Here is a 13,310-nt window from a genome sequence, read left to right on the forward strand (position 1 = left end):
TGGAAGAGTCTTAATCTTATTACCTTCCACCTTTTCTGCTAAAAGTGGACAACACACAGGCACCACGTAGATGTTCAAGCAACAAAAAAACGACAAAATGAACAACATCTGCTGCTGATGTCGTGTGATTTCATCTCAGCTGCACAGATCCAACATCTAAAGGTAAGTGAACGTAGGCAAGAACATTAAAACTAACATTTTCTGCATCCAGGTCCCACTCAAAACATGATGTGTCTTCCACAGAAGTCATACTGCTGTAGAAAGTATCACCTCCAGGTTAGTTAGTGTGTTCTGGTACCATCCATTCCATAATATGTTCTCCTATAGATAGTTTCTGTTGTAGTTCTCTCTTTGAAAAGTTGAAATGCTGCAGTTTCTTCTACACTTAGAGCCTACTTTAAAGGTGAGTATGTTGGATTTACTTCTATTTAAACACCTCATTACATTAAAATCTTCAGTTAGAATTCACCTCTCAGAGAAGACTCCATCATGCACAAACCGCATAACCAATGCATTTGTTCTGCTTGTCACACAATATTATATTTTTAGAGAAAGCTACTTTTACTTTCTGTACACCATTTATCTATAACTCCTAAAATGTACCATGTAACCAAAGGCCCAAAATGATGAGGTCTGTGTACTTTCTGCCTGTTTTTCAGGGTTTCGGTTTCATCCAGTCAAAGGGGGAAACTCTAAAATAGGAGCGCCACCAAAGACTTTGGGAAAATATTGGACTGTAAATCAGGCGTGACCGACTGCATCCATGTGCAACCTCAGAACCAACCATGTCAGAAACCCAATCTGTTTATAGCATTGATATAATAAGCAGAATTAGATACGGGCCTGAAAACTGCTGCATTGGCCAGAGAAGCTTTTGGAGCTCTATTTCCACGTTGCGCCGTCGTAGACATAAAGTGCAAAGAGCTGATGTTGTTTGCAGCTGAAGGTGTCCCATCAACTGTTAAATGGACTTTGTGTACGATGGTGATCTATGGAGGAAATGTATTGTGTCCTGCGGGGGTGTGACCATCCAACAGGCAGCAGTCTGGACACAGCAAACAATCCTACTTAATGCTGGAGGTTTTGCCAGAAGAGTGAAGGCTGTTGAAGCGTTAGCAGCCCATTGTGGAGGCTCCAGAACATTTGGACAGAATTAACTTTATGGATGTTACACAAAATGAACCACAATGAAAACAAAATGTAGCCCTCACAAAGACATCACTCTCATCACAGGCTCCAGGAACATGTTAATGCAGAAAAACAACACTTTCATCTTATTCGAATGTGTGGAAGAAGGCCTGTTGTGTTTGGAATGGCACCTCGATTGTTCTGACAAACAGTTCTTGCTGTGTGACGTCTGATCGACATCCTCCGGTGACGTCGCTACAAGTTTGAAAATGAAAACATGAAGAAAGCAGCGAGCTCACCAGATCTCCGTCGTCTGTCTCTGGAGGCTCCGGTCCAAGGCCAGTGTTCAGGCTTGATAATACGCTGTTGTGGACACGCACAGCTGCAGACACCCAAGGATGTATAGCTGTGGGTGTTGTGCTGCTTCTCCAGCCTGTGGGAGTCCAATCAGGAGGCTGCAGGTTGTATGTATTCCAGGTGTTCACTCGGTTGCCCTTGTAGACAAACTTTGTGCTGCATGCGGACTTGTGCACTGACTCTTGCAGAATTTGGAAGAGGTTTTATGAGCTGTTGTGAAAAAAATAGATCTAAGGAAATATATGGAAAGGAAATAAATACAGATAAAGTTCCTACAGATGGTCCAGCAGGAGCTACATGTGGTGCCAGCAGCAACCAGGAAGCAGGTCCAACTAAACAGCCCTCATCTGCCTATCACAGCCCTTATATAGTGAAAGTCCCTCCTACTGGGACAAACCATAGAAGGTTCATTATCAATTAAGACATTTAATCAAAATGTCCCACACAAAACAATACAAACTATTTCTATTTTTTATTGTCATTTCCCCTTTGTAGAAATATCAACAGTACATGTTGTTAAGGGTGTTATAAATACAATTTCATGAAAACTGCATAAACTAATTCCCCCCTTTGTTCTCTACCCGCATGGTACAGTCACATATCCCCCCACTGTAGAGGGTTTTGGTATCTTCCACCACCAGTTGGGTTCTTCAGACTTTGCTTCGTTTACCAACCAAACTTTGGAAAAACGTTTATTTAACAGACAGTTGTTTGTTAAACACCCTGTTGTGTTGAACAAATAAACGTCCTCGTAAATACAGCAGGATTTAGAGATGCTCTTTGCTAACTGAGTGACACCTGTGGCTCGTTAATGGGATGTTTCAAAATATGTAGTGTTTACAGTCACATTTGACCCCATGGGGGTCCCGACCCCCAGTTTGAGAACCACTGCTCTAATCTAAAGCCAGACTGAAGCACATTTCTTTACAAAAATGTCTTAATTAGGTTATTTACAGTCTGCATTATAATGGTTACTTGACTGATATGATACTGACACAACATGAGCAGAATCCTGTTGTTTATTATTATTCCGCTGCTGTTTTTATAAATAACTCATGTGCAGCACAAAGACTTTATGAATTCCTTATGAATCCACTTTTAACATTAAATTGTGTGTGCAGTTGGCTGATGTATGTAAACTTGCACCTGGAGGATCTCAGGTCATCACCTCATAATAAGGTGCGTTGTGGCAAATGTACTTTCTTCTTAATGTTCCTGCTGCTGAGAATCACCTCCACAGCGGCCAGCACAGTGTTTACCTCCTTAGAATTTAGTGCTCAGTTAGTTTTCTTTGTGTGTATTGTGAGCTATTATATGCAAAGGTATCAAAATTCCTGAACTGTGTCTGATCAATTCAAGTCAAGACGCATTTCAAGGATAATTAAAGCAAACAAGACGTCCCTGATCACACGTAGAGACGACCAAAGAGTCTGATGCTTTCAGAAAGGGAAGATTTCAGGCTTACATTTTTCACACATGTGCAATAACTTCAAAAAACATGCTTTCACTTGACTGCAAGGTGGCTCAGTGGTTAGCATCGCTGCTAGAAGGTCGCCGGTTCGCGTCCCGGTGAAGATCCCCGGGATCTTTCTGGGTGGAGTTTGCATGTTCTCCCTGTGCAGCGTCCAAAAAGTCCGGAAACATGCTGAGGTTAATTGGTGATTCTAAATTGTCCGTAGGTGTGAATGTGAGTGTGCTTGGTTGTCTGTCTCTAAGTGTAGCCCTGTGATAGACTGGTGACCTGTCCAGGTGAACCTGCCTTCACCCTGAGTCAGCTGGGATAGACTCCAACGCCCCATGACCCTAGTGAGGATTAAGCGGTGTATAGATGATGGATGGATGGATGTTTTAACTTTGTCTTTATAGGTCATTGGGGGAAAAAAAAACCCAACCAACTTTATCCATTTAGAATGAACTCTACATGTGTACAAAAGATGAAGGAGTTGAGATACTTTCTAAAGTGACAATAAAAGTCTTTTTTTTTGCAAGCCTGCAGTAGACAAAATTACTTCTATCAAAAGCCTTTGTCCATCCATCCATCATCTATACACCGCTTAATCCTCACTAGGGTCATGGGGGGCTGGAGTCTATCCCAGCTGACTCAGGGTGAAGGCAGGTTCACCTGGACAGGTCACCAGTCGGACGCAGAAGGATCCCAGGTGTCCTCACCAGGACACGAACAGGGGACCTTCTTGCTGTGAGGCAACGGTGCTAACCACCGCTCCACCTTGCAGCCCAAATGCCTTTGTACTCAAGTTTCTGACACTATATTCTGTGCAGATGGCTCATTTTTCTATGTGTTTATGTTTCTACTTAGTGTATTTACTTGTGTACCCAGAAACCAAGACAACCCGCCCTCCACCCACCACCCGCCCGCCCACTCAGCTGGACAGAGACAAACGCACTCAAACTGATATCAAATAATTTTATAATGTCGAAAATGAATTTCACATAGCCACAAACACAAACAGCTTTGAGCCATTGAGATGCCATTCTCTGATTGTGCCATGAATGATTTGTCACAGAAAAAACAAGACAAACAACAACCGTGCCCGTCACAAACCCACAACCAGCATTATTAAAACGCACCGTCAAACTCTCGTCTGGGGTGCTTCAACCCACATCTCATTCAGCTTTACATTCAACACTGTGCTCTGCCAAAAAAAAAAAATAAGAAGAATTTTTTTTCATGGCTGCTTCGCAAACAGGAAATAGCCTTCTGCTTGTGCAGGGGCCTCACATGGCGTCTCTCGGATAATTAGGGCCGGGCTGTGTGCTAAAGTCACCGTGAAGGGGAGCTGCAGGGAGCAACAAACAAAAACAAGAGAGGACATTCTCATCAGGGGAATAGTAGTCCGAGACTTAGGGTCCCGGGCTTCTCTTGTTCAAGGCACAATTTACTGGCCTGTGTTTAAAAATACACTAGATCCAAATGTGTGTGATTTTTTTTTTTTGCATTTTGAGAAGATTTTATCGGGAAGTGTAGCTTTGATTCTCGAGTGTGTGAGACGGTAATTGAAGCTTGCGGTAATCGTTTCGTTTGGCCAGATGACTCAGTGCATCCCTCCGCGCTCGTCCCGATGAAGCCTCCGTCCTCTCTTGGTTTGTCAGGGCAGAACACACAGAGAAGGAATAAATATCTGCCAGCTGATGATACAGTAAATACTCAAAGCATGGCGTCATAGTTCATGCTATCAAGTCCTTATAGCCATTAACAAAGTAAGTGCAGTAAATTTTCAAACATGTTTTTCGAGCCACAACATTTGTCACGATGATGTATCTAACCTGAACAGATCTCGTAAGCGTTTTACCAAATTCACCCGACATCTACATCGACATATTCTGAGTGGTAGTTGTTTTATTTTTTTCCCTCCTGTCTGGCTTACTTCTCCGGGATGTGAAAAGGCTTCGGCCAGGAGCTCCAAACTTAAACCCGTCGAGGCTTAAAAAAACAAAACTTCTCAAGCCACCAATTTTTAAATCCAAAAAATTTGGGGCCACATTTTTAAACATCCTGAGACCGTGGTGTGCTCCTGTTTGCCCATGCTTGAGACTGATCACTCCCCCTCCTTTACTGTGGTGCAAAGCAGTACGATGAGGTATGAATAGTTGTATAAACGTTTTTTTTTTTTCTTTTTTTTTGGTTTCTGTTGTGATTTTTTTTAAAACTTTTATTTTTCACGTGTTATTTGTATTTTTTTTGTGTGTGTGGTGAGTTTTATTACCATTAAAAGCACTATTCTTGTCACGACATTGAGGTTTATATACGGCAGATCTACAGTATACATTGCAAGATGAACCCTGGTCTGAGGTCAGATTGAGATCAAGACGTGTGTGGTGTTTTTTTTTTTTGTTGTTTTCTTTTTTTTTGTTTGACCCAGATCAGGAGTTAAGAGCAAATGCCCAGCTTAGCAAGTGATACAGCCCAAGCAACTGCGGAGAGATGGACTCGGGTTCGACCGCCTTCAGTTCAGCTAGCATCGTGATGGATTTGGCAAAACCATAGAAACTCCTTAAATACTTCCACCGACGTATTAACCCACTAACTGTACCGTACAAACAATACTGTATGCATCTTACGGGGTCGTATGAAAACGGGTTTCCTTTGTCGCCCCCATGCTGTTCTGAAATAAAACCCGTTGTTCAACCCCGTCTCGGTTCATAATCTTCGTACAGTCCAGAAAAGACAAAAAACAGCTTTAACTGTACAAGAGTAGAGTGACAATTTTCTTCTAATGATTTCTTTTGTCAGACTTTGGTCCTTACACGATGCGAGAGTTCGATCCGAGCTGTAAAAAAAAAGAAATTGAAGAAGCTTCGCGGCTGGTTGTTCGTTTAAAAAGGCGCAACTAATTGTCGTTTAACACCAGAAACGCCTCAAAAATACGAGTGTTTCTGTGTCGTATGTCTTCGCGGAAAGGCAATCGGGAACTAATACGCCAGATTAGCTCGAAACGTAGCTAGTTAGCTATTAGCTGCAGATGTACAAATCATCTGCTGGATGTTTAACACCTCTTAAGAATCATAAGTGCTTGTAAATTGTAAGTGCTTTGGTTGTAGAAATGCAAAATTCTCAAATGTGGGGGCAGACTTGGGGGGTAATTAGTTCCTGTATCAGCTAGTTCGCTAATTAGCCGTTAGCATTGGTTCCTCTAGATTTCATATCCTCGAATCTTAAGCCACAGAAGCATTTCCGTTCTGTGCTGTACTTTTCCCGTCTTAGCTTATCTCACCTCTAGCTTAACTCGATAATTTGCAGTGAAAAGTCTTCAAGTCACCCATATTTGCGATACAGTGCATTTTAAAGTGCTAGTGAACGCAGCTCTCGGCGTTAGCAGGCTCCGGCGCCAAAAACTCTCGTCAGAATGTGTAACGTGACCAGCGCGCCTCGTCCCTAAACGCGACTCTCGTGGCGTGTTTTGTTTCGTTCGAGCTAGCTGAACTGGAGGCGAGTGGAAGGCCGAGCCCCGGATGATGTTCGAGCACTAGCTACCACTGCACCAACGATGGTCTGAAAGTGCATGTACAGCCATTCTCACAGTAAAGCATCATCACAGATAGACAGAAATTTCAGTTACCAAGAAAATCAGATGCAAATTAATAACGACATAAAAAGAAGAATCATAAAACAGCTGTTTTCTCTACCCAAAACAAAGTCACTTCATCCCTTGCTTTACATCACTCAAGATTTTCAGTCCTCACACCACAAGTGTTTTACAAACATACTATGTTTTTTTCTCTTTTTTTTTCTTTAAAAAAAAAAAAAAAAAAAAAGGACTCATCAGTAGCCATCTGTCACACGATCTGGGTTTCAAGCCCAACCTTAAAAACTCATCCACCCTAGAATAAGCAGAACAACGAACACTTGGTGCACAACGAAAGCAACATCAACAACATCAAAAAACAACATGAGTGTGGGACTTCACACCGTGTCTTTAATCGTACAATTTCAGTATTTTACATTCCACATGTGGACATATTCCTGCAGGGATTGTCGTCTTTCTCCACCAAAAGAGTGCTCGTATGAGTTGGGGTAGTTTTTTGAGTGTGCGAGAAAGGAAGGAGGTGCACACTGAGAGGAGAGTGAAATAAATAGAAAAAAAGGGTTTTTTTTTTCAGGATGTAAATTACGGGGGAAGACTGAAAAAACAGGAGACTAGAATGGGAACGCGAGGGTTTCGGGTGGGGGGGGGGGGGCGTATATCGAAGGACGGGGGAACGCAGATGTGACGAAGAGAGGATGTGGACTTACAGATGTTTTCCCTGGGTAAGTAGTTAAAAGCAGTAGTTGTACTGTTTCAGTGTGGTTGTTAGAGGTTCGTGCCGTGCTGCAGAGGCAGAGCGTCGCATGAAGTTCACATTATAGTTTGTTGTAAACGTAACATAACCCTAACGTTAATCTAACAGACAGAGAGAGAGAAAGAGAGAAAGAGAGAGAGAGAGCGAGCGAGAGAGAAAACACAATTCTGTGGTCACGGTGCGGAAAAGACGGAGACGTTATCGGTTTATTCTGCAGCTCGGCTGGTCGTGTGTGGAACGTGGTGCAGGGTCGTCACACAGAGGCGACTCTGGATGGCCTCGGTGATGCTGCTCGTTTCATACAATGCTTTATTGCCACAAGAAATTTATTTATTTATTTCAATGCTTTATTGCCACAAGAAATTTATTTATTTATTTATTTTTTGACTCTGTGGCTCTGACAACTGGAGGCTTTTCAATGCTGCTCATCCTGCAAAAAAAAACTGCCCCGTGTGCCCCCGTACTCAGGGATGATCACTACAGGAAACACAGGAGAAAGTTTCTCTGGTGAACGCAGGGCAAAGGAGGTGATGAAGCCAGAGAAGAAGTTATAGAAGAAGCACTGGGTTGACATGCTCCAGTGTGCCCGGGTGTCCTGTTACTATGACAACCAAAGTCAAGAGTCAGTAAATGGATGTAGTGTCCGACCTGGTCCGCGAGACGCGTCGCTGTCCGCGGACCAGATTTGCAGAACTAACTGGATTTGCCTGCTGTCTGAACATAGCAGTGTGATGGCGTCCAGGTAATAATGGCTTTTTGGTGAGGAGGATGGTTGCTGTCTGTCTCTCTACTATGCTGGTGCAACTGATCATGGCTGAAGGCAGTGTGCTCTGTGGTGCTGGTGTGTTTCGTTTTTAAGAGGACAGGGAGAGGGTTTCTCCGGTGATCATTTGGCTGAGAAAGAGAGAGACAGAGAGGCTGAGCCGCCAGCTCCAATCGGAAAAACATCATCACGCGTCCTGACCTCATCGTCGCCGTCTCTGAACGAGGAAACAAGAGATGCAGAAGTATCTAGAAGTACGCGAGAGGGTGGGTGGACTATGGAGGGTAGTTGGTGATCACCACAAGGCAAACAAGCGTCATAATGCATCATATCATCTGAAAATAAACATTATAGGTTTTTATATTACAGCTGAGTAAAGTGACTTCTGACACCCTTCTGCTACATGATTGGTCAGACGGGTTGGCGATCCGATCGAAGCTGGCGGCCTACGGTCAGCCGCTGATAGCTCTAATGCCACATGTAACATTTATATATATATCTATATACTGTATATCTATAAATATATGCTTCTATATACTGTATAGTGTTTATCTGTATTACCGACCTCTGCGAGGCACATCGACATGTATGAATTACTAAGCCACCAGTTCCCTGTCTGAGCCATGACCCGGTTGCAGCATGGCTCTTTCATTCACAGTGATAGTGAGCGGAGTACAAACACAGCAAGCCGGCAGGCGGCGGGCGTGGACCTGTACGGCTCGATCAACCTATTGCTGTGTGTGTGAGAGTGTGTGTGTGTGTGTGTGTGCGTGCGCTTATCCCTGTGTAATCAGCACGTTCTATTGAAATACCCTGCAACATAGATTAGTAACACTGAGAGTGGCGACGCCTAAAGGCCATGTCACAGTCCTTGTGTGTTTAAACAGGTAATCAAGAGATAACGGACCGTGTGTGTGTTTTCATGTTTCTGAGAGAATATTGTTAAGACTGCTACAGACAGGCAGGAACAGGACAGATGCTGGGGGGAGGGGGTAGAGGAAGGGCTTCAGGGCTACTAAGGGATACAGACATTGTGTTTTTAGTGCAACATAAAAAAACCTGATAATTATTTGTAGTGGATGGCATTTTGGGATATGGTTGGTGGAGATCTTTTTCAGCAGTGATTAATTCACGTTGTAAGTTTCTGGGATAGGACAGTCGCTGAGAAAGTCTGGAGAGAGCTCGTCCGTCTCTGCTGCGACTGCTGCGAGGGAAGGATCTGAAGATGTATCATCGGGGCCATAAAATTTTGCGCGAGGTTTTTCTCGTGGCTCGGCCTGGTCGCGTCGCCACCGTCGCACGCTTGCCGTTCCCATCACCTCGGCCGGGATGAAACCGTATCCACAGGCGAATGCTGCTGATTCACTTGTTGTTGTTTATTTACCTCCCAGTCACCACCCACAAGAGTTGGCCTGACCCCGAAGGGCCGAAATGGCTTCAACTGGAGTCCCAGCTTCCAGCTGTCGTTCTCCCCCGACAGTTTCCTGTAAGTTCAGTCGGCACACAGTCATGTCACATATTCACCTCTGCCCTCGATGTCGTTTCAGGTTCCCAAATAAAAACAGAAATCAAAGTGACTCTTGGTCCCCAGTGGTGCGTGATAAAAATGAAAGAAAAAAACAAAAAAAAGAAAAAGAAGAAGGGAGAAAATTACAAAAACTGCCGTGTCAGCTGTCGGTTGTTGATCCATGGCCCGTTTTAAACGACCGCTGCTCGCTGTTGGAGGAGCAGCACTCTGAGTGGGTCCATGCTGGCAAGTCATTTGTGCACTGTGTACATATATCTATATCTATATATATACTGTATATTTCTGTATCTGTGCATGTATGTGTTGCAGACAGAGGGGCAGCTGCTCTGAGATGAGAGGTGAGGTAGAATCTGTCGGTTTCAGGCGGGACTTGAAATGGGTGCAGGCGACGGGTGGAGGGCGGGGTGGAGGTGGAGGGGGGGCGGGGAAAGGCCTGGAGAGGTACACCATCCTCTCCCACCACCATGTGCTAGTGCTGAACCTATCACAAGACGGAGGGGAGAGCCGAGGAGGAGGCGGAGCGATGAGCGGGACAGGGGCTCCAGTGGAAAGACGTGCACACGTCGACGCGTTGGAGACGAGAAAAAAGCGTGCGCAGCCCAGTGGTTACTCAGGCGGACGACATGAGAGATAAGCGACGAAACGAATGAGGTAATAACATCAGAAAACAACTGAATGGGTGCGTGTGTGAGGTAATGAAAACAGGAGGTATGTGTGAGGTATTCCAGCTATATATATAAATATAAGTAGACGTTCTGTTGTAGGCTATAGTCAGTATAATAACAATATGATAGACGTTTTTTTATTTTTTTCATTTTCAGATGCAAAAGTAGAAGATGTTCTAACCGGCGCTTTCTGCAAACACACTGGATTGAGACTGAGGTTACAACAGACTATAACTGCGACGATCTACTAATACGTGGACGCAGTTTGGGGTCGAATTGTCTTTTTTTTTTTTGCAGAGGAAGGTTCTCTGAGTGTAATGACCTGGAAGTATCGAAGAGGCAGCTCCAGGTCTCTAAATGCTCAGGAAAGTTCTTCAGTGGTTCCTTTATTATCCCATTTAGCATCCCATACACTGGACCTTCCTTTACCTTGTGGCCCCAGCATAGAAAGATAATCCTAATAAGTGCAGTCAGGTTCTCTAAGCACCGTGATTGGTTTTTCTTATGTTCTCGTGAACTCTTTCCTGGACCTCATGAGGTTTTCTATGAAGCTCCAAGAAAAATGTTCAGGAAAATTTTTTTAAATTATTTTTGACTATTCGAACACAACCGTTGATTAACTTGAAAGCAAAGCCACTGCAGAAATTTTTCTTTTTTGCCCACTAGGGGTCAGCAGAGAAGAGCTGCAAAAACAAAGATGGCACTTTTCTTGTCCAATTAGACGCCTATCCATTACTTAGCAACATTAGCATGAGTTGTGTTTTTAGCCACCTAGCGAATGTACGTCCAATTATTAGCGTGGCTGAGCTCAGTTTTTGGTCTCCACCACCTCCTGAGAGAATTATCTTTAGCTGCTAGCTGTTGCCCCGTTTACCTGCTAGTCGCTAAATTTGTCTCGCTAACACTTGGTGTCAGTATTCTTTTAGTTTTAGAGTATCATTGCTATTAGAAAAAGCTCCGTGCAGAGGGGGGGCGTTTGCTCAGCGCACCAGGATCTGAGAATCAGCTTTAAGCGTGAAGCATGGCGGAGGTTAATGGAGATTTAAGGTAGCTCCAAGTACTGAAGAAATTGAAAATCTGACCTGATGAAAAAGATATTACAGTTCATCCTCCGGGAAGATTTAATGGGAATTAATCAAATGGCTGTTCAAATATATTACTCTGGACCCATGGTCGGCATTCTGGGACTCCTCCCGCTTAATTGCTTTCCTGGCAAGAGTTTAGTGAGACGATTGATACGATTTTCATATAAAGTATTTAAACCCACAAGACATTCACTTAACTTTAGCTTAATATTCAAAATGCGGGAAGCAGTTACCGACTCTGTCTGATGATAAACTAACAGACAAGTCTGGCATTCAACCCCTATTAAACCACGACGTGTTGTGATTACACGTCCGACATGCTAACGGCTTGCTTTCAGTCTTTGCATGAAGCTAAGCTAACCAGCTGTAGCCTCGTACAGATGAGTGCTGTCAAACTTCTAAATAGGGGGCTCAGAATACTTAACTATGCTTTTATATTAACCAAACAGTTAGCGTACAAAGATGCTGTAGCCACACTCCCTATTCAGCGATCGCAGAAAGCACCACAATGTTCATGACCTCTAGTAACCTTTAAATCCATAATAATAATACCTATCATGTCTTATGACTGCAACTATAAGACATACGTGTGTCTAAATAATACATCATAGATGAGGGCTTCATACGAAGCTCTATCGTCTACTAGCAAAGAGGTACATGGGTAATTGAGAACTGCATGGCTCCATGTTTTCTAGTGAAACTACCACCACCCACACAATAAATGAGGAAACACGCTTTTACTAGGTATGAGGTAATAGTGTAGGGGTGTGTTTTGTACATGTACATTGCGTGTGTTTGTGTGTGTGTGTCTCTGTGTGCACACGAGACAGAGAAAGAGAGAGGTCAGTACGTGAGGGAGGTAGGTTGACGAACACTCACAGAGCCTTGAGGGTTTTCGGGCCACAAGCGCAGACGAAAAAAAAAAACCAAAAACGAGGACGCCGTTCCAGTTAAGGAGATGCAAGGGAGGTGGGGTGTCTGGAGGGGTGTGGAGCTGTCTGAGGAGCTAATGGTCAGGTCCCAGAGATTAAATAAAATGACACTTGTCTGAGGTGTTGGTGGGTGTGCAGCTAGTAGAGACGTAACCAAGCCCCTCAGTTTGCATTAGTTGCAGGAACGTTATAGCTGTTTGTCCATACAGGTGCTAAAAGAGTGAATAGATGTGATTTATGTTTGCATATAGATAAACTGTACTTTTATGGCAGTGTGTCTTAAATCTCTGAAGATAATAAACCTTTTTACAACTCTGTGTGTAAGTGTGTGTGAGTGTGTGTGCACCTCTCAGAATGACAAAAAGCATAGCCAGATTGCCAGTGTGTGTCTCTCGGATGACGTTGATGTGTATTTGCTGGTGGCAGGCGGTGGGTCTGGTGAGTGTCTGACAAAAAAAAAAAGAAAAAGAGAAACAAAAAAGGGCCAAAGAAAAAAAACAAAAAAGAGTTTACAGGGCACAATCTCACTGAAGAAAAAGAAAAAAAAAAATCCAGTTTTTCTTCTCCTCTTGTCCTTCACCTACACTTCCTCTTCTACCAACGCCACCACCACAAATGTCTCCTTTTAGGGGGGGAGGGGGGTGACGTAAAGTCACACTTCCTGGTCCTCGAAGACCTCCAGGAAGAGCGGGGGAAAGAGTTCGTTGGGACACTCCACCTTCATGTGGAGGAAGCGGCTGGCGTGGCACGCCCCGATCATGCGCAGGTCCGTCACCTTCATCAGCAGCTTGGGCCAGAAGTGGGGAATGTTGTGCTTGCGGTAGTTGATGTAGTGCTCGAATGCCAGCAGGTAGGCCTCTTGGCACTGTTCGATCTTCTCCACACTGGTCAGCCCTGAACGGTCTGCCGGGGAGAGGACAGAGGAAAGGTCAAGTGTGTTGCAGATGGGAAACGTCTAAAACCTGCAGGACGGTGGCTCAGGAGGACCGGAGCTGGAGATCCCTGGTCTAATGTGACGTCCTGGACAGCATCTAAGCCCATTTCTACTTTGAT

General features: G+C 44.0%; 1 protein-coding gene across 3 annotated transcripts in view; it reads right to left on the reverse strand.

Annotated features, from left to right (window-relative positions):
- Positions 1-10,823: 10,823 nt before the first annotated feature.
- Positions 10,824-13,310, reverse strand: part of LOC103358658 (thyroid hormone receptor alpha) — a 35,985-nt gene continuing 33,498 nt past the window's right edge. For all 3 annotated transcript variants that reach the window (XM_008283709.1, XM_008283708.1, XM_008283710.1), the window contains exon 8: positions 10,824-13,160. In XM_008283709.1, the coding sequence (XP_008281931.1) occupies positions 12,910-13,160 (251 nt within the window). In that variant the 3' untranslated portion in view covers positions 10,824-12,909. The remainder of the gene's footprint in view (positions 13,161-13,310) is intronic.

The sequence above is a fragment of the Stegastes partitus genome, unplaced genomic scaffold, assembly GCF_000690725.1.
Source record: "Stegastes partitus isolate 25-593 unplaced genomic scaffold, Stegastes_partitus-1.0.2 Scaffold324, whole genome shotgun sequence".
Classification (NCBI taxonomy): domain Eukaryota; kingdom Metazoa; phylum Chordata; class Actinopteri; family Pomacentridae; genus Stegastes; species Stegastes partitus.